General features: G+C 48.7%; 1 protein-coding gene across 1 annotated transcript in view; it reads left to right on the top strand.

Moving 5' to 3' along the window:
* The window catches only part of LOC142576405 (short transient receptor potential channel 3-like), a 67,503-nt gene that overhangs the window by 6,264 nt on the left and 39,321 nt on the right, over positions 1-21,918 (top strand). The window contains exon 2 of the mRNA XM_075686527.1: positions 4,513-4,778. Within this exon, the coding sequence (XP_075542642.1) occupies positions 4,617-4,778 (162 nt within the window). The 5' untranslated portion in view covers positions 4,513-4,616. The remainder of the gene's footprint in view (positions 1-4,512; positions 4,779-21,918) is intronic.

Here is a 21,918-nt window from a genome sequence, read left to right as displayed (position 1 = left end):
GCCTTATGTAATCGGTCGTCATCACCTGGTCCGGATGACATATCTTACCTTACACTGTGTCATCTTGGTGAAGGCGCGTGAAGTGCGCTCCTTGTTATCTATAACGAGTCCTGGCAGGACGGCAAGGTTCCTCAACATTAGAAGATCAGCCACCTAGTTCCGCTTCTTAAGCCTGGCAAGGCTCCCATGGAGATTACTTCATACTGACCAATTGCGCTGACAAGTTACGTTGGGAAGGTAATGGAGCGAATATCCTCGTCAGATTTGAGTGGTACCTCGAACACTACAAAATCTAGTCAGACCAATGGCTGGCTTTCGACGTCAGCGATATTCTATCGACAACGCTACCAATCTGGTAACCTATATTCCTCATCAAAACTCGTGTAAGAGATTATCAGTCGCACTGTCCTTAGATATAAAGGGAGCCTATGACAACGTTCTTCACGACGCCATACTTGAGGCACTGAAATCGGTATTCCCAGGCGGCCAATTATACCGTTGGACACGCAGTTATTTACATAGGCGAACCCTCTTTGTTAACACTGAAGCTGGCCCAACCTCGCTATATTACGCGCACCATGGATTTCCGCAAGGCGGCGTCTTGAGTCTTACGCTCTTCAACCTTGTACTCATTGGTCCCGTGGTACGACTGCCGAACACGGTCAAAAGTATCAATGTATGCCGATGACATCTGCGTCTGTCCATCTGGTGTGACACGGCAGCAGGTACACTCACGGCTTCTAAGAGCTGCGACGTTAACATCGACGCACCTAAATGAACAAGGCCTCAAGATCTCTCAAGAAATATGTGCATTGTTCGCGTTCAGCCGATAGCTACTGAGATCATATGATATCTCTATCGACGATCAAAGCATACCATATGTCAAGACGCATCTATTATTAGGCATAATCATCGATCGTGACCTCTGCTGGAGTCCTCATGTGGCCTACCTAAAGAGGCGTCTGACGGATGCTTCTAATGTGGTCAAGTTTCTTTGAGAAAAAGCCTGGGGTACGTCAGTACATGCAATGATACAACTATACAGGACGCTCTTTCTCGGGTATTTGCGATACAGCTTCCCTTTGCTGACCAACGCCTGCAGAACTAATGTTCGTACAATCGAAAGAGTCCAGGACCAGGCCCTTAGAGTGTGTCTTGGATTATCGCAATGCTTCACAATAGCTGAAACAACAGCGATTCTACATGACTTCCTTGCCAAGACCCATATAGTGATGGAAGCGCTCAGAGCATACGTAAGACACCTTGCCTCGAACGCCTGCCCATCATTGCGCGTCATTGCCAGAGGGTCGACCACGTGCCTCCTTATGTCAATCTTGTCCTATCCACATACCTTCCATCAGGTTATACATCTCCAGTGAGAGTTCCGTTTCCCTCATGGTGCTTGCCTCAAGCAAACGTTCAACTAATGGTAGCAGGAATATTGTTACGTGTAGAAAGATGTTACGTGTAGTGAATGTCGGCCTTGCCAGAGCGCAAGGCCGACATTCACTCGCGCCAAGTGCACAGACCCACTTCGTCGGCGTTCTCGCGGCGGCTCGTCCCTTAAGCATCGCTCGACGATATCGTAATAATATGAACAAAATCACAACTCTGGTTGGCGGCACTCAGGCAGTTCTTACCGCTGCTCTTACTGCTTTTACCGTAGGAGACATACAACAAGCATACTCATCATTATACTGATGCTTCAACCGTGATCGGTGATCATTCCTGCAAAAACCTCCACCGTAAAGATTCGACTCTCTTTCGACTATCTCATCTCAGATTCAACTATCTCACCAGACTACACGACTGCTCGGAACTCGCTGCTATTCGTGGTGCACTTCGCGTAACTTCTGATGAACTGCCCAATAAATGGAGCGTGCAAAAACCTCCACCGTAAAGATTCGACTCTCTTTCGACTATCTCATCTCAGATTCAACTATCTCACCAGACTACACGACTGCTCGGAACTCGCTGCTATTCGTGGTGCACTTCGCGTAACTTCTGATGAACTGCCCAATAAATGGAGCGTGTTCAGTGACTCCAAGGCTGGTTTTCATTGTTTTGTTTCTGCCTTACAACGCACACCCTACGAACAACTAGTTCTAGAAATCAGACATCTGCTCTGCCACCTCGTCGAGCAAGGACAGGACATCACGTTACAGTGGATTCCAAGCCACTGTGGCATAATGGGCAATGAACATGCCGATGCAGCAGCATGATCTGCATATGAGGAGCGCTTGCGAGACTTTATACCATTCTCATGAACAAACACATCAATGAAAACTAGTGTGCCTGCAAATGAAGCCACAATATCTTTATGGAACACACCAAACTTTAAGCACACACGTCTGCCCCGACTGGACCCATCCCTTCGACTTCGACCCCCTCTGGACTCTGTAGACGCGAGACAACAGTACCTTGCCGAATGTGGCTTCGCATCGCTTTCACAAGATCTTTTGCCTTCCGTGTTGGTATGGAGGAGAGCGCGGCTTATAGTCACTGCGGCGGCGAAGAGACTAAAGAACACGTAATTTGCCACTGCCCTCGATACAGCGCGCACCGGCTGTCGCTAGCGGCCGTGTTGACACGCCTTGACGACAGGCCACCTTCGGAACAGACGGCGTTGGAATATCTACATGAACTGTCGTCACACTAAAAGTCGGTCAAGGATTTGTTGACCTTTTTATGTGGCAGAGGCCTATTAGAAAGATTTTAATGACCCCGTCCGTTTTCTTCACGCCTTTCTTTTTGTTCCCGCTCTTCTTTCCGTCTTTACTTCCCCGTTCCCTTCCCCTAGTGCAGGGTAGCAAACCGGGGGATTTAACTATGGTTAACCTCCATGCCTTTCTCTCATTTGCATCTCTCCATCTCTCAAAATAATTTTGTTGCAAAAGCTCAGATTTGGAACCAATAATATGGAATCACAAGAGAAAAGACAAAAGGCCCGTCAGTTCTAAGATGAATGCCCAATGCATAGGATATTTTGTCAACAAGGGTTTGCACCTGCTCCGAAGTATGCCCGTGCGCACTACTTTTCATACTTTTTGATTTGTTAAAGAAGTGCTGCGAACAAAGTAAGGGAGGAATCGCTCAACTCGTCGTCATTTTTGTTTGTTTGTTAATGTAGTTTTTTACAATGTAATATTACATTTATTACATTAATAGAGAACGCGGAACTCAGTTCGTCAAACGATTTGCGAACAGCTGTAATTTTTGTCATTGAGCTGGATTATTCGAAGAGGCGGACATTACTAGCGCGATAAATCGAAATACTTATTCAAGAAATTAACACAAATTCAATTATTACTTTCTAAGTTCATTACTTTACAGCACATATCGCAATTTACGAACTGTATCCAGTGAGTTTGTCAAGACGTGTTAACTTGAAATCAATTTCCAGGATGACACCAGTTTCGAAGTATCATTTCCTAAAGTGCTGAACGAAATACATGGGCGTTCTAGTTACTTTTGTGCTTCAATGCATAAAGCATCCTTTTCTTAAGAAAGTGGAACAACTGTGCATTTTTAGGGCAAGTTTGATGGCGCATATTTCCAAACCGACGTCATATTGAAATTCCTTCCAAGTGGACACGCCTTTCAAGCTCACCAGGTACAATTCGTGAATTTCAGTATGTGTCGTGAAATAATTGATTCAGAAGATTATTAGTGGATTTTTGTTAATTTGTTGAATATGTGTTTTGATTTTACGTGCGGCTTCTCCGAATAATCCAGTTCAAGGACTGGGATTAGGCCATCTGCAACAGGCTATATTTTTGAAAATTCCATAAAACGTCAAAATGATCACACTATATTATGCGCTGGTCATTGAGAATAAGAGATTATTTTGGGCTCTGTTGATCGTTCTACTCATTCCTGTCCTGGCTTAAGTCACACATTCGTCATGTCTACTGATGGTCACTTTTCTTTCTCGCCGCACCTTGGGTTGTGGCAGTCACTATATGTTTGTCGAGCAAACGTTTGATTTCGTCTCTAATCAAAGTGCCGTTAGTGTTCCGCATACATTTCTATGTGCAGAGGTTGAACGTTGCGCACACCGTTAAATAATTGTGAGCGTATTTCTTGTGGCGTGCCGGGACGAGATTACGAATTCGGATGCCCTTCTTAGGCGCTCATTGCGAGTGTGTTTATCCCGGGGGGTGTGTGCAACTCCACCTTATTCATTTCGTTCTTCTCGGGGAAATCGGAGATGGTTTCCCCTTCTCTTCTCCGGGATGTATGACGGTACAATTGTGATCTCGGAACAAGAGGCCTTTAAGATGCCTTTCCTTTAGGATTTGCTGTAAGTCAATAGGCAATATCAAATAGCCTCAGACAAAAAAAAAGGAACTTCCCCGAATCAGTGGGTCACTCAGCGGTTGAATGAAAGGTAATTGAAACCTACGCACAACCGCGGCGTTTTCTGAGTGCCTATAGAAATGACTGTAAATATGAAAAACCTACTTATTCATCTACAAGCTATGTTCACAATGATTCTTTCTGTCATTTCAGACCGGTTTCAGAGACAAAGAAATCAGAGAGAACAAGCAGCCGCTGAAGGTACCAGGGTTCCCTGACCCAGAAAAGCAGGAAGTGACCACCACCAGCGGTAAGCAATGGACAACGCGGCCTTCGAAGGTAGTGGCTCCGTCGTGCACGAACCCGTCGTCAGGCGACGAGCTTTGATTCAGAGGAGCCTGCGGCTGCAACCAGAGGAGCAGCGGTTCTTGGAGGCTGTTCGGGACGGTGACATCCTCGGACTGAGAACCGTACTTCAGGTAAGGAATTGACTCACTCAGTTTGCACGCGATAACATGCTTTTTGTACCGGAATGACAGCGATGGCCTCGTGTGATGACGGCGGTCACGAGGGGATCCTTCTAGGCATTGTGTGACTGTGCTTGCTTGGTGGAAGCAAAACATAAGAGACGGGATAAAAATTCGATGTGGCATCTGTAATGGCTTCTCACGATGCCAGGGCTCAACGATGCAGCATCACAATCCAATAAAGCGTGGAACGTTGGAATGGCATATCTTTTTCTTCGCATCCCTTAGCGGCCCCGTGTTGCGGACGCTGTATTGACAAATGAAAAACGTCGTAGCGCATTGCTCTAACCTTGCTGGAAATATGAGGATTTCACTCTGTACCGCCGGATCGACGGCAACACTACCCGTGGTTACCTGTAAGTTCGAGCGGGAGTATGACACAGATGCCCCTACAGCGCTTGTCCTATTGGTGGTTCGCCCACTTTTTTTTCTTCTTTATGATTATTCTAGTGAGCATGGTGCGACGGTGTGCTATCCAGAACTTTGTTTCACTTTGAAGACGCAAGGTGCTGCAGGCAAATCGAACAGCACTGATCAATAACGAAGACAGGATTTTGTCACACTCCCGACGTTATCCAGCGGCACTAATGCCTTCTATTTGAAGTACCTCGCTCGCTCGTGATACCAGCGTGTTAGCTAGAACAGGCATGAAAAAAAAATTAACGCAGTTTTCACGTATGGAAGCGCAGACGCAGACCCCCGACGCCACACGCAGAGGTTTGCTATTCTTGCACCTTTAACACGCAAGCATGAGCTTATATGACCGTCTGCGATAGCACCTCCGACTCCACTGCGCCGAAAGGAACCGATGATTTAAAGTATGCGAAGCATGAACTCCCCATGATTTATTTCCGAATATCTTGTATAAAAAATAAGTATCACTAGCCTACGCCCAATTTTCGGAAAGCTAGACGCTCCCGAAAGTGACCGGCTTTTCGTATTTAAACTGATTTTGAAAGTATTCAAAGTAGTACACTTGTGCCACTTTGTGAATTCCCTAAGTAGCCGCATTGCATAATCGAATAGCAGATGCGCACAACATGAGAATATGTGTTACCAGTTATAAACTACTAACACTAAACAGGTAAACATATCAGTAAAGGTCTAGAAAGGCTCGGAAAAGTGACTCCCGTAAATCTTGACACGTTCGTGGAGCGACTTTAGGGCTCACGTTGAAGAGCTCCGAGTGTTGAACATTGCAACCGAGCGCTTCCGTACGTTGTTTGTCACAGACCTTCTGCCTCGTTGGCGCTATAAATTCTTTTCTGCATTCAGTCAGCCAGTTAGTAGGTCGATCAGTAAGTAGGTGGCCATATCGGTCAGTCAGGCCAGGCCAGTTGATATAGTCGAGCCGAGTAGAGTGCTTCCCTCCGTCCGCCAGCCAGATTGCCAGTAAGCGACGGCGAAGCAGCGTCGTCGCTTGTGCATTGTTCGATCGGAGAAAGCCTTCAGCAGACTTGGCACTTTCAGCAAGAATTATAGGCAGTATTGTAGAATAACAAAGCGAAGTTAACAAACATGCTCGGCGCGAAGGAACTAGGACCGCATTGTGGGCACTTGGCCGTCTTACCGTACCTGTACAGCAGACATTGGCCTTGAATTAAGCCCAGAGCCCCCCGTACGCATTAAGCTATAAAGTTCTGCGAGACCGAATGGGAGGGCTTACGTGTGCTTTCCCCGTTCCGCGGGCGCTTCTGACGTATCAACAGGATACAAGCATTAACCAGGCCATCTTAAAGTCTATTTTATTGCTTCCTTTATTAGAGAGAATGCACAAACGAAACACATATGAAGAAATGTCAGACTGAAGCGCTACTGCAGCTGTAAGATATATTACCTGGCAGATGCACGGTAATTATACACAGCTTAATTTGAATCTACAACACAATCAGACTGCACTGTTGTATGCGTAGAACAAGAAACTCGCACACATGTGCGGAGCTATGCTAATCTGCGTCTTTTTTTAAATTTGTCATGGGGCTTGACTATGTGGCTACTGTGACTGCATGTTATGAGTTTAGTGTTGCTGGCGCTAGGGCGTGATGCAGGTTCGTAGCACACAGTTGCGTGGCATTCACGCGCTTCTGTTTAAAGAAAGACGTGCTACTATCCCGATATAAGTTCGTTAATTTTGTGAGCGAAGTTCTTCTTTTTGGGCCGTGGTTGCTGCTGGTGCTTTCATGCCGATTAGCCCGCACACAGGACAGAACTCGTGTAAAAAAGTGGCTTATATATAACACCTGTGCTATAGGCCTGCTAATTTACCGCCGCCAGGCTTTTAACGCTTTAGCGTTAAGGAGCTCGTGTCGCAGTAAAGCCGGTGTCGGCGTCGGCCATGAGTGATAAATCCAAGAAGGCACTTCATAAATAAAGAACCACTTGCAAGATGGGGGGTGGGTGGGAATCGAACAGGGTCTCCGGAGTGTGAGGCTGAGACGCTACCACTCAGCCACGAGTTCGATGGCTCAAAGCGGGACAAAAGTGCCTCTAGTGAATGCGGTGTTGCCTTAGAAACGTGCCGTAGGAAGTTGTACTGCAGTGTATATCGGTGATTATGAGCTTGTAAATTACAGAAGTCGTAGTTACACGAGTAGCAAAGTACGTTTGCGCTACATTTCTTCTGCGCTCTGCGCACCCGCAGAGCGATCTTGCGACAAACACTGAAGACCCCCTCCTCGCTATGTACGGCGCTGCCCCGAAAGATGGCGCGCCACTCGCCCGCACCACGCGGCTCCTCTTTCCACTCACAGCGCGATTCCTAGGTGCAGCGTTCCATGCGGGACGCCTCTGACGTGATCGCTGCGCCGTAGCGCGTCTGGTGGGAAAGCGCCCCCTGCGATATGTGCCGTGCTGCTGGAGAGGAGCCATGCTTCTGCGTGGTGCTCCCAAGCGAGATAGAGGACGATCCCATTCAGGCGTCAGCCCCATGATCGCGTCCGCCTTCATGGCGCGTCGCGGCCCGGCTGTGCGTGCCGATTACGACGTTTGGCTCCCGTAGGTCGTTTCTGCCTCCGAGACACCGAGTTCTTTGGTTCGTTCCGCTTGCTCAGGCGCATGTTTCGTCATTGTGTGACTCAAGAGCATGCCGAGCGAATGAGTGGGCGGTGCGAACGGGGCGCGATAACGCTATCGCGTTCCACTCTTGAAGGCGAAGCTTAAGCGTCCTCCAATTTTCTTTTGTACGGAATCATGCAATGAAACAAGAAGACGGTACATAACGTGCTTACTGCCACAAATGTTTACGCCTTAAAACAATCATCATCATCAGCCTGGTTACGCCCACTGCAGGGCAAAGGCCTTTCCCATACCTCTCCAACAACCCCGGTCATGTACTAATTGTGGCCATGTCCTCCTTGCAAACTTTTAATCTCATCCGCCCACCTAGCTTTCTGCCGCCCCCTGCTACGCTTCCCTTCCCTTGGAATCCAGTCCGTAACCCTTAATAACCATCGGTTATCTTCCCTCTTCATTACATGTCCTGCCCATGCCAATTTGTTTTTCTTGATTTCAACTAAAATGTCATTAACTCGCGTTTGTTCCCTCACCCAATCTGCTATTTTCTTATCCCTTAACGTTACACCGATCATTCTTCTTTCCATAGCTCGTTGCATCGTCCTCAACTTAAGTAGAACCCTTTTTCTAAGCCCCCAGGTTTCTGCCCCGTAGGTGAGTACTGGTAAGACACAGCTATTACACGCTTTTCTCTTTATTGATAATGGCAACCTGCTGTTCATGATCTGAGAATGCCTGCCAAACGCACCCCAGCAAATTCTTATTCTTCTGAATATTTCCGTCTCATGATCCGGATCCGCCGTCACTACCTGCCCTAAGTAGATGTATTCCCTCACCACTTGCAGTGCCTCGCTACCTATTCTAAATTGCTGATCTCTTCCGAGACTGTTAAACATTACTTTAGTTTTCTGCAGATTAATTTTTAGACCCACTCTTATGCTTTCCCTCTCCAGGTCAGTGAGCAGGCACTGCAATTGGTCCCCTGAGTTACTAAGCAAGGCAATATCATCAGCGAATCGCAAGTTACTAAGGTATTCTCCATCAACTTTTATACCCAATTGTTCCCAATCCAGGTCTTTGAATACCTCCTGTAAACAAGCTGTGAATAGCATTGGAGAGGTCGTATCTCCCTGCCCGACGCCTTTCTTTATTGGGATTTTGTTCTTTCTTTATGGATGACTATATTGGCTGTGGAGCAGCTATAGATATCTTCAGTATTTTTACATATGGCTCGTCTACACCCTGATTCCATAATGCCTCCATGACTGCTGAGGTTTCGACAGAATCAAGCGCTTTCTCGTAATCAATAAAAGCTATATATAAGGGTTGGTTATATTTCGCACATTTCTCTATCACCTGATTGATAGTCTGAACATGGTCTATTGTTGAGTAGCCTTTACGGAATCCTGCCTGGTCCTCTGCTTGACAGAAGTCTAAGGTGTTCCTGATTCTATTTGCGATTACCTTAGTAAATAGTTTGTAGGCAACTGACAGTAAGCTGATCGGTCGATAATTTTTCAAGTCCTTGGCGTCCCCTTTCTTATGGATTAGGATTATGTTAGCGTCCTTCCAAGATTCCGGTACGCTCGAGGTCATGAGGCATTGCATATACGGGATGGCCAGTTTTTCTAGAACAATCAGCCCACCATCCTTCAAGAAATCTGCTGTTACCTGATCCTTCCCAGCTGCCTTGCCCCTTTGCAGAGCTCCCAAGGCTTTCCTTACTTCTTCCAGCGTTACTTGTGCGAGTTCAAATTCCTCTAGATTATTCTCTCTTCCATTACCGTCGTGGGCGCCACTGGTACCGTATAAATCTCTATAGAACTCCTCAGCCACTTAACCTATCTCATCCATATTAGTAATGATATTGCCGGCTTTGTCTCTTAACGCATGCATCTGATTCTTGCCAATTCCTAGTTTCTTGTTCACTGCTTTTAGGCTTCCTCTATTCCTGAGAGCTTGTTCAATTCTATTCATATTATACTTCCTTATGTCAGCTGTCTTACGCTTGTTGCTTAACTTGGAAAGTTCTGCGAGTTCTATTCTAGCTGTAGGGTTAGAGGCTGTCATACATTGGCGTTTCTTGATCGGATCTTTCGTGTCCTGCGATGGCTTACTGGTATCCTGTCTAACGGAGTCACCACCGACTTCTATTGCACACTCCTTAATGATGCCCACAAGATTGTCGTTCATTGCTTCAACACTAAGGTCCTCTTCCTGAGTTAAAGCCAAATACCTGTTCTGTAGCTTGATCTGGAATTCCTCTATTTTCCCTATTACCGCTAACTCATTGACCGGCTTTTTATGTACCAGTTTCTTCCGTTCCCTCCTCAGGTCTATGCTAATTCGAGTTCCTACCATCCTATGGTCACTGCAGAGCACCTTGCTGAGCACGTCCACATCTTGTATGATGCCAGGGTTAGCGCGGAGTATGAAGTCTATTTCATTTCTAGTCTCGCCGTTCGGGCTCCTCCACGTCAAATTTCGGCTATCCCGATTGCGGAAGAAGGTATTCATTATCCGCATATTATTCTGTTCCGCAAACTCTACTACACTCTCCCCTGCTATTCCTAGTGCCTATGCCATATTCCCCCACTGCCTTGTCTCCAGCCTGCTCCTTGCCTACCTTGGCACTCTACTCATCGCCGATTCGACGTCTTCATAGAAGCTTTCGACTTCCTGGTCATCATGACTGGATGTAGGGGCGTAGACCTGTACAACATTCATTTTGTACCTCTTATTAAGTTTCACAACAAGGACTGCCACCCTCTCGTTAATGCTATAGAAATCCTGTATGTTACCAGCTATATTCTTATTAATCAGGAATCCGACTCCTAGTTCTCGTCACTCCGCTAAGCCCCGGTAGCACAGGACGTGCCTGCTTTTTAGCAATGTATATGCTTCTTTTGGCCTGCTAACTTCACTGAGCCCTATTATATCCCATTTACTGCCCTCTAATTCCTCCAATAGCACTGCTAGACTCGCCTCATTAGATAACGTTCTAGCGTTAAACGTTGCCAGGTTCATATTCCAATCGCGGCCTGTCTGGAGCCAGGGATTCTTAGCACCCTCTGCTGCGTCGCAGGTCTGACCGCCGCGGTGGTCAGTTGCTTCGCGGCGGCTGGGGACTGAGGGCCGGGGTTTGATTGTTGTGTTCATATAGGAGGTTGTGGACAAGTACTGCACCAGGGTGGCCAATCCTGCTCTGGTGAGGGAGTGCGTTACCGCTTCTAGTCACCGGGATCAGGCCGCACTGCAGGCCTGTTTATGCAATTTTATCAACACGCGGATCTTTTTTTCTAATCCGGTGGAAAATTGCGCGGCACCGGGATTCAAACCATGGAGCTGTTGCACGCGAGGCGGGTCTTCTACCTCTACGCCACCGCGGCACTGCCCTTAAAACAATATGTCTTTCTTAAGGGGAAGTTTCTATGTCTTTTTGTCCAGGGTTCGGCACGTCACCGCGGTTGATTACTCGCCGAATATAGCGGGCTGATTCTGGAGATAGTCGATTTGTACACTGGTTTGATCCTGGAGATGGCGTAATGAAAACTGGAGCGAATGTGGATACATATTAACCTGCGGTCACATGGGCCACGTGGGTGACGCAATGGTGGCCGTCTCTGAGTTTTGCTGAGCAAGCACATATTGACTATATAGCGGCCAAGCGTGGTACAGAACATGAACACTTGGATAGAACTTATCATATTCGTGCAAAATTATGTGTGGCTCTGCTATCGCAAACACCAGACACGAGCGGAGCTGGGGGACGGCCAGTAAAGTGCTGCCAATTTTTTTCCACTGCGAGAAAGAGGACCACCGAAACGAGCGCGCGGGATTTTGGGGGAGAGCAATGACGTCATATCACCTGTGTCCCAGCCGCGCGGCTCCTTCTCTCCCGCTAGGCTCCACCCAGTCTGTGCACGTCGCTATGCTGCGCCACGGCCGGACTCGACTCACTTTATACAGGAACACTAGACTCACGCGCTCCCTGACAGCTCTGTGTTGGCGCTGTCAGCTCACCGCTGCCGCCTCCGCAAAGCGCATTCACAGATGCGCTCCAGCAGGCAGCATACGAGTAACATCTGCCTAACGTCGGTTGCCGGACGCAAGTTGTCTCGAATCTTTAAGCTTACTCATTATTTTCAGCGCCAGTAGTCAAAGCCAAAGCTTCATATGTGAATGAAACGGCTTACAGCTTCTGCTTCAAGCCCTAAGCCTGTAGCAGACGAGGCTGGAAAGATTAAAGAAGGTTAAGCCAACACCCACAATTAATGAATACTCGTGTCGTTGCTTAGGGCAAGTGATTATTTCAGGACACGCACTTCAATTATAAGAGAGGTACAGATAAAGCGAGGCTACAGCATAAAAATATTACAGGCACAAGATATTTATTTACTGATCAATACAGTGCACTCTTGCACATTTTGGTACCAACAACCTTCACATGATGTGCATTAAACCATAAAATAATTTCGTGGTGTCTTATGTACACACGCAACTGGTTTCTCTTTTTTTTCCTTATCATTTTTGTGTAATTTACTAAAAGCAGTCGGACAAACTTGTCAGCAATCACGCCAGCTATTCGCCTCATCTGAGCAATGCCGAGATCTTCTGGGCACTTCAATATGCGTGATTGGTCATGGTATGTTGTAACGAGAAGTTGCAGCACTTTGTGCACTTTCGCTCACGGAAGGTGCTTTGCAGCCGTTTCGAAGAAAGCCACAATTTTGTCCGAAAGTTCCAAGAGCATGCGATTTCGATAGTGCAGTCCATTTTTGTCCTGTTCGTGCAATCGGGTGAACAAAGGATCCCCTTTGTAGGCAACCTGAGCCCGAAACCTGACAAGGTAGCGATCGACCTGCTCGGTGAGCGTCGTTGCTGTTGGTTTTCGTGGAAGCACTTTGTCTCTCCTCGTTTACGTCGTCCCGGGCACCAAAATCTTGATGAGCGGGCAACGGTGACTGTGCTTTTCTCTTTGATGAATTTCCACGAGCTCGGGGGTCACGACATGCCGGGTCCTTACGCGGTCTCCCTGTAGCTGGCTCCTTGTAGGACAGATCGAGTTCGAAAATGGTCGGTACGGCTCCCGCAAGGTACTTCCGTATTCGGCATTCGGGAACATAATCGCGTTCATTGAGGTGTTTGCTACCCACTACAGTTGATGCGGACTTGTCTTTCATGACGAGATTTCACGGGGAATGTTTTTTCGCCACGTAGAACACAGTTCCGCATCACTAGGAAATTCTTGAAAGGAAACGCCGGGCGTCTTCCCCTGCTGAGATTTGCTAAACGGCACGCAACAGTACACCGCGGCTACAGTGATATCATTTGAGGGAGTAAGAAGAAAACGTTTTCACGCTAGGAATGGTCCCACGGAGAAAGCTCAAAAATTCAGCTGCAAAAGCTGGAACACAATAGGCAGCACGCGAGGGATCGGCGACATAGGCATGCCGCTTCAGACGTCGCCGTCAAGCAGAGAAGTAGCGAGGTAACTGGGCCAACAAAATGAGACCAGGGTTGCAGGGAGGAAGCCAACACTCATATCGTGGGCATCAGCGGGCAAGTCTGACGAACATTGCATGCAGAAGAAAGTCACCAATCGGGACAGGAGCTACTCAAGAAAATGATATGTATACAGCAACCACGGGTGCCTTTCCGCCGCGGACACGGTGTGGTGGTAGCGACCTCGTGCGGCGAGCCATCGAGCTACTCGTCAAGAAAATGTTCCGTGTACTCCCGTCGCCTTGCGAAAGCCGTAAGGGGGAGCGTGGAGAAGAGTCGAGTCCGGCCGGCGCTGCGCGATGCTATTGCTATTGGCCTCGAGTTCCACCACTGGAAAAGCTGGCGACACCGTCGGCGTGACGTTCTATTAAGGATCACGTGGGCAAAGCGGCCGCGTCGGCTGCTTCGGGAGCGTCGAAGCGAGCTGAAAACTAGTTTAAATTCCCTCGTACGTTACGCTCCTCATTTAGTGGCGAAATATTCCCGCTTCGAGTGCCTCCTTTACAACGCTCGAAAGCACAATAGGTAGTGGCTGCCTTTGAAGGCGCGCAACATGGTAGACTACTGCTCGGTGCCGCAGTGCCGGACGTACGCAACGGAGCCCGGTGTCAGCCTTATTCACACGTAGCCGCAGGACAAGAAGCTGCGTGAAGCTTGGCTCGCGAAACATAAAACCGACAAAAAGTTATCGGCTAAAACTCGGGTATGCAGCAAGCACAGACGCGAAGAAGATTTCTCCTACAGCGCCGTACGCTCGCCCGAGTCTGCTGCCCGACTAATGTCATGATGGTTTGGTCTATGAACTCGTCGATGCTATAGATACCGGCAAGTTCACTGGAGTGGAAAGGGAGCGGCAAGGAGCACATTTTAAAAAACGCATGGCATATAGTCATGTTTGTTTTATGAATTAATGCACTAGATTACAAAATAGAAGCAGCGGGAAATCGCGCGCTGAGAACACCGATAAACATACAGTGCGACGCAACTCGAGAAATAATATTGAAACGTCCAAGAATTTAGAAGAAAAAAAAAAGATTAAATCGTCGCGACGGCACATCACAGGCGTCAAAGTCTCTACAATGAAATTATTTTTGAGCAGCTCTGATGGCGCCCACGCAACAATGGTTGCTTGTATACCGTCAAATGCTCATATTCTGCGGCCTAAAGCTGATGGCACGGTGCGAAAACGCGCACGTGTCGAAAGCGAAACATTGGGCGGAGAAGCATGCAGACGCGCAGTCGTTCGCTGCGAATCTGTGCGATCGCTGCATTAAGGCTCCATTCTGTTACGCTACATTTAGTTATACAAACACTGTAATAATATATTTCACATAGCTTGCTCTCAGCGTTTACCTACCTTTCACGCAAGAAGCCGGTTCGGGAGACTCCATCGCGGCGACCGCGCGCAGTGGCGTTCACTGTACGTATACGGTAAAGCGATAGCGTCTGTAAACGATTCTGTGCTTTCAGTTTGCCCAAGATCATTATTTAGACAGTAAAAAAACTTCCCTCGTTTCTAAAGTACTGACAGAAATGTTCGGGAGAGCTCGTGCGTGGTGTTTTCAGTGAGCGCTGACAGCAAAACCTATGAGGAGCGCGCCGCGTGATCCCTCATTCTCACGCCAGCGAGGCGCTTCCGATAGATGGCGACTCCGTAACTCCTCGCCGCCAATCACGCAGGAAGGAAACTCAGGAGAGGCCCTGACGTCACTCTTTGAGAAGCTAAAGTGAAGCCGGAAGTTCGCGTTGTTCATGGCGTTGCTCCGCCTATCGGGCCAGCTCTCCTCTCTTGTTTACATTTCTCGTGAAACCACGCCGCGCTGCGCGAAACCGTGGTGCTCGGACGCGCGCGCTCCGCAGCAATACTAAACAATCGTTAGCACGTTAGCATGATTCCGCCAAAGATGGCAATATTTCCTGCGGATATTCCTTCGTCCGTTGCCATTGCCGTGGTGCGATACATTGCCTACATCGTTGCATGCGTGTTCATTTACCGAACTTTAGTTCCTCGTGTCCCACCTGGCCACAGCAAAATCCGGGAGAGCACGGTCCAGCTAACGCAGCGCAACAAAACACGGAGACCAACGCAAACCTGCCCACACGGCGCCTTTGCCCCGGTACGAAACCTACGGACCAACACGTGTGAGCGCACAGAACCAAAACAAAGCCGCCATTGTGGCCCGAAAGGCGTGGCCGCCGCGGCAAAGAAATAAAAAATCTGCAAAAAAGAGGAGAACCTACTACGTCATTTCCCTCACACTTTTCTCCTAGCGCGCGGAGGGGGTAGGGCCTCTCCTGAGTTTCCTTCCTCCATGCCGCCAATACTCTGATTTCCCTCTCTCTCAGCTCTCTCTCTCTCCCAGCTCTCTCTCTCCTCTTGCCCGCTAGGCTCCACCCACCTTCTCCGCGTCGCTATGCTGCGCGATGCTATTTTTACACTGTCCGTACCCTCCCTCTCAGTTCTCTCTCGCCTAGCTTGGCTCCTTCCCCAATAGGCTCCACCCACCCTCTCCGCCTCGCTATGCTGCGTGATGCTGTTTTGTACTCTGCTTTCACTCTCTCTCAGCTATTTCTCCCCCAGGTTGTTAATCAACAAGCGTAAGAAAGCTGACATAATGAAGTATAATATGGATTGAATTGAACATGCTCTCAGGGACGGAGGAAGCCTAAAAGCAGTGAAGAAGAAACTTGGAATTGGCAAGAATCAGATGTATGCGTTAAGAGACAAAGCCGGCAATATCATTACTAATATGGATGAGATAGTTCAAGTGGCTGAGGAGTTCTATAGAGATTTATACAGCACAAGTGGCGCTCACGACGATAATGGAAGAGAGAATAATCTAGAGGAATTCGAAATGCCACAGGTAACGCCAGAAGAAGTAAAGAAAGCATTGCGAGCTATGCAAAGGGGGAAGGAGGGAAGGGAAGCTATGCAATGGAGGATCAGGTAACAGCAGTTTGTTGAAGGATGGTGGGCAGATTGTTCTAGAGAAACTGGCCACTCTCTATACGCAATGCATCATGACCTCGAGCGTACCGGAATCTTGGAAGAACGCTAACATAATCCTAATCCATAAGAAAGGGGACGCCAAAGACTTGAAAAATTATAGACCGATCAGCTTACTGTCAGTTGCCTACAAACTATTTACTAAAGTAATCGGAAATAGAATCAGGAACACCTTAGGCTTCCGTCAAGCAAAGGACTAGGCAGGATTCCGTAAAGGCTACTCAATAATAGATCATATTCACACTATCAATCAGGTGATAGAGAAATGCGCAGAATATAACCAACCCTTATATATAGCTTTCATTGATTACGAGAAAGTGTTTGATTCTGTCGAAACCTCAGCAGTCATGGAGGCATTACGGAATCAGGGTGTAGACGAGCCGTATGTAAAAATACTGAAAGATATCTATAGCGGCTTCACAGCCACCGTAGTCCTCCATAAAGAAAGCAACAAACTCGCAATAAAGAAAGGCGTCAGGCTGGGAGATACGATGTCTCCAATGCTGTTCACAGCGTGTTTACAGGAGGTATTCAGAGACCTGGATTGGGAAGAATTGGGAATATAAGTTAATGGAGAATACCTTAGTAACTTGCGATTCGCTGATATCGCCTTGCTTAGTAACTCAGGGGACCAATTGCAATGCATGCTCACGGACCTGGAGAGGCAAATCAGAAGAGTGGGTCTAAAAATTAATCTGCAGAAAACTAAAGTAATGTTTAACCGTCTCGGAAGACAACAGCAATTTACAATATGTAGCGAGGCACTGGAAGTTGTAAGGGAATACATCTACTTAGGGCAGGTAGTGACGGCGGATTCCGATCATGAGACGGAAATAATCAGAAGAATAAGAATGGGCTGGGGTGCGTTTGGCAGGCATTCTCAGATCATGAACAACAGCTTGCCGTTTTCCCTCAAGAGAAAAGTGTATAATAACTGTGTCTTGCCAGTACTCACCTACGGGGCGGAAACCTTGAGGCTTACGAAAAGGGTTCTACTTAAATTGAGGACGACGCAACGAGCTATGGAAAGAAGAATGATGGGTGTAACGTTAAGGGATAAGAAAAGATCAGATTGGGTGAGGGAACAAACGCGTGTTAATGACATCATAGTTGGAATCAAGAAAAAGAAATGGGGGGGGGGGCATGAGCAGGACATGTAATGAGGAGGGAAGATAACCGATGGTCATTAAGGGTTACGGACTGGATTCCAAGGGAAAGGAAGTGTAGCAGGGGGCGGCAGAAAGTTAGGTGGGCGGATGAGATTAAGTTTGCGGGGACGACATGGCCACAATTAGTGCATCACCGAGGTTGTTGGAAAAGTATGGGAGAGGCCTTGGCCCTGCAATGGGCGTAACCAGGCTGATGATGATGATTGGCTCCTTCTGATCCGCTAGGATCCACCCACCCTCTCCACGTCTCTATGCTGTGTGATGCTGTTTTTATGCTATAATACTCTGCGTTCACTCTCTCTCAGCTCTCTCTCGCCCGGCTTGCTCCTTCATCCCCGTTAGGCTCCACCACTCTCTCCGCGTCGCTATGTTGCGCGAGGCTATTTCTATACTCTGCTTCCACTCTTCCCCAGCTCGGCTTCTTCTTCCCTGCTAGGTTCTACCCACCCTCTCCGTGTCGCTATGCTGCACGAGGCTATTTTTATTCTCTGCTTTCACTCTCCTTCAGCTCGGCGAAGCTGCGGACGTCCAGAGAAACCCAGCGAGGTCCTAGCAGCTCCACTGTAATATTTGCTTCACTTAAAGATTCCAAAATGTGTGTCGTGTACGCACATACGCGCACATGCGCATGTACGCGCACAGGTATGTATATATTGTGAGCATTATATTACCCCTTCATCTTCTTCATCTGTATATATTCATCATCGTGGCCACCGCCATCGTCTTCAGCGCGCGACCTTCGAAATAAACCGTTGAGGCTTAACAGCTGTCTCGCAAGTGGTGGAGGCTGCTTTCGATCCGTTGGGCCTCTACGCCTTCGTGTTTCCCCGGGGCTTCGTTCAGGCCGCCGCTTGCCCCGCCTTTCCGCCGGGATGCCCCAAGAAGATCCTCCAGGTGCCTTCGGCGTCACTGTCTCTGCCCCAGCGGCCGTTGCGTCATGGACCGTCAGCACGCGACAGTGCGATCCCACCATGTTCGCTGGTCTTCGTAGTGACGACTTTGGTAACTGGCTGGACAATTATGACCGCGTGAGTGAGCCTAACCGGTGGGATGACATGCACAAGCTTCGCAAAGTCACATTCTCCCTCACTGACGTTGCCAGGACTTGGTTTCTCAACCACGAGAGCACCTTGCCTGACTGGGCGGCATTCAAACACCAGCTAAGGCAGATTTTTGGTGCTCCCAACGTCGGCTCTGAGGTCGCCAAGAAAAAGCTTGATGGACGCACGCAACTTCCCCGGGAAACATACACCTCTTATATCGAGGACGTCCTCGCCCTTTGTCGCCGTGTTGACGCCACCATGACGGAATCTGATCGTGTTTGTCATATCCTAAAGGGCATTGCCCACGTCGCGTTTAACGCACTGGCGATGAAGAATCCAAATACCGTTAACGATGTGATCGCGACTTGCCAACATTTGGACGCACTGCAGGCCATCCGTTTACAACCTGTCGCCGGTGACGCGCCTCCTTCGTCGGATACCGACCTGCGTATGCTGATTCGGACTTTCATACGCGAAGAGCTCCAAGCGTGCGGCCTGCTCAGTCCTCCTGTAGTCCAGCCTCAGCCTTCGGTTCCTGGCCTGTGCGGCATCATCAAAACTCCATGACCTGCGCTGCCAGCCGTGACCCTTTTTCGCCATCCGCCTTGTATGATCAGGTTGCGGCTATGCAACCAGCGTTCGTTCGGACAGCACCTCCTGCTCCTGCTACTGCCCCAACCATCCGGCGACTCAACCACCCCGTCCGCCTGCCACAGGATTTTGCACTACCCGGCCTACGCCCCGCCCCATTTGTTATTTTGTAGTATTCGCGGTCACATATCGCGTTTTTGCCGAAGGCGACAACAGGACGAACGCCGTGGCTACGATATTTATGAGAGAGACCGGTTGCTTCGTCCGAGTCCTTCACAGCGCCGGGTCACCCCACGCTCACTTTATCCACCTCCCGAAGCGGCTAGCAACTACCATCCAGGGCGACGCCGCTCGCCCTCCCTTCTCCGACGCTCGACATCACCCTTGCAACCGGCCGTCCGCACTCCTGACTACCAATCGGAAAACTATATCGTGCGTTTTTTGGAGCGAATGCTGCACGGCTCGCACAGACTACAATTCCTCCAGCGTGCCTGGCCAATACTTTATTCGTGTGTGTAAAAGGTGCACCAGTCATACCATTGCTTGATACGGGAGCAGCTATTTCTATTATTCACGCTGGCTTGTGCGCTCGTCTGCGCAAAGTTACTACACCTTACAGTAGAGCTCTTCTTCGTGGTTCAAATAATGTTGTGATTCCGCCATCGGCGCAATGCACCGTTAGAGTTTCGATCGACGGGATACGCCACCATATTCAGTTCGCAGGGTTGACTTTCTGTGCTCACATGCTTATACTAGGGTGGAACTTTCTCTCTTCTGCGTTTGCTTTCATCTCGTGCCGTGAACGCCTCGTTAACTTGACAGAGACCGACAACTGTGAAGATGTGCACGAACCGCGCCTTCGCTTAAGAAACTGCTGACGATTATTGTATGGTGCCCCCTGGGCGCGAACAACTGCTTGCAGTTAACTCTGACATCACCTATGGTGACGTTTTAGTTGTACCAACGGCCCGTTGCTTATCCAAAAGAGAGAGAGATGCAAATGAGAGAAAGGCAGAGAAGTTAACCAGACTTAAAACCTCCGGTTTGTTACCCTGCGCTTATCCAAAGGGATTGCTCTGGCACCCAGCCTTGTTCACTTCACCAACGGCACGGCCACTTTGGCTGTACTCAACACAGCCAATGAACCAGTCTTGCTGTCTAAAGGCGCTGTTCTTATGTGCGTCTTGGACACTCAGCCTGTCTCTGAGCTTACCTCGACTACTGCTGTTTCAAAGCCACCCACAGCTATGGATCCGATCCCTGCTTTTGATCTCGCTAGTACCATCAGCTCCGATCTAACGCCGCAGCAGACGGGGGAGTTACTGGCGTTGTTATATAAGCATAAAGACTCCTTCGACGTCCACTTTCCTCTTCTGGGACAGACTTCTGCGACGGCTCATCGCATACACTCAGATGGAACTTCCATCGTGCGCCGGCGGCCATATCGCGTTTCTTCCGCTGAACGACAGATCGTCGAAACCCACGTTGCCGATATGCTGAAATGTAGCATAATCCGCCCATCCTCAAGCCCTTGGTCGTCACCTGTCGTTTTGGCGCGTAAGAAAGACGGCTCAGTGCGATTTTGCGTAGACTACCGTGCCTTGAACAAAGTAACCCGCAAAGATGTGTATCCACTGCCCCGAATCGATGGCGCGTTACATTCATTACAAGGCGCGGAGAATTTCTCTAGCCTTTATCTACGCTCCGTATACTGGCAGATACCCATGCACGAAGCAGATAAGGAGAAAACCGCCTTTTCCACACCCCATGGACTTTACGAATTTAATGTAATGCCTTTCGGCCTGTGTATTGCTCCCGCCACATTTGAGCGGATGATTGGCACCGTACTACGGGGCCTAAAGTTGAAGACTTGCTTATGCTACCTTGACGACATAATCATATTTTCCTCGACCTTCCATCAGCACTTGCAGCGCCTCGACGAAGTCCTGACATGCCTCTCAGCAGCTGGCCTTCAGTTGAGTACAAAAAATGCCACTTCGCCAGCAAAACCATTAAAATGCTCGGACACCTTGTCAGCAAGGAGGGCCTTCAACCCGACCCCGACAAGATTACCGCTGTCCTCCACTTCCCCAGGCCTCAATGCGCCAAAGACTTGCGTAGCTTCCTTGGCCTAGCTTCGTATTTCCGGCGCTTCATACGTAACTTTGACAGCATTGCGGCGCCGCTCCATCAACTCCTTCCTTCTGGAGCTCCCTACATATGGTCGGACGAATGCCAAACTGCTTTTGACGCCCTTAAGCGTGCCCTCACGTCCGAACCTGTGCTTTGTCATTTCGACAACACCACACCCATTCTTCTACATACTGACGCTAGTGGACACGGTATCAGCGCTGTTCTTCTGCAACGTCAGCAAAATTCTGCAGTACGTGTGGCTGCATACGAAACTCGCACGCTAACAGCTGCAGAGAAAAATTATGCGATTACCGAGCAAGAGTGTCTCGCCGTTGTTAGGTCCGTCCAAAAATTTCGGCCTTATCTGCACGGCTGCCACTTTACGGTCGTTACTGATCACCACGCCTTGTGCTGGTTGGCGACGCTAAAGAATTTAACGGGACGTCTCGGCCGTTGGACACTTCGTTTACAAGAATACGACTTCGACGTCACCTACAAGCCTGGAAAGAAACACCAGGTTGCCGATGCTCTCTCTCGTTGTCCCCTACCACCGTCTTCAAAGGCTGCTTGCTTACCAAGTTTCCTTAAGGAAACTGCAGGGCGCGTCGCCTGCATTCCCTTCGTTCGCAGCT

Source organism: Dermacentor variabilis, chromosome 3 (genome assembly GCF_050947875.1).
Source record: "Dermacentor variabilis isolate Ectoservices chromosome 3, ASM5094787v1, whole genome shotgun sequence".
In the NCBI taxonomy this organism is placed as follows: domain Eukaryota; kingdom Metazoa; phylum Arthropoda; class Arachnida; order Ixodida; family Ixodidae; genus Dermacentor; species Dermacentor variabilis.
Note: the sequence above shows the minus strand (reverse complement) of the source record. Positions and strands in the feature narration are given on the sequence as shown.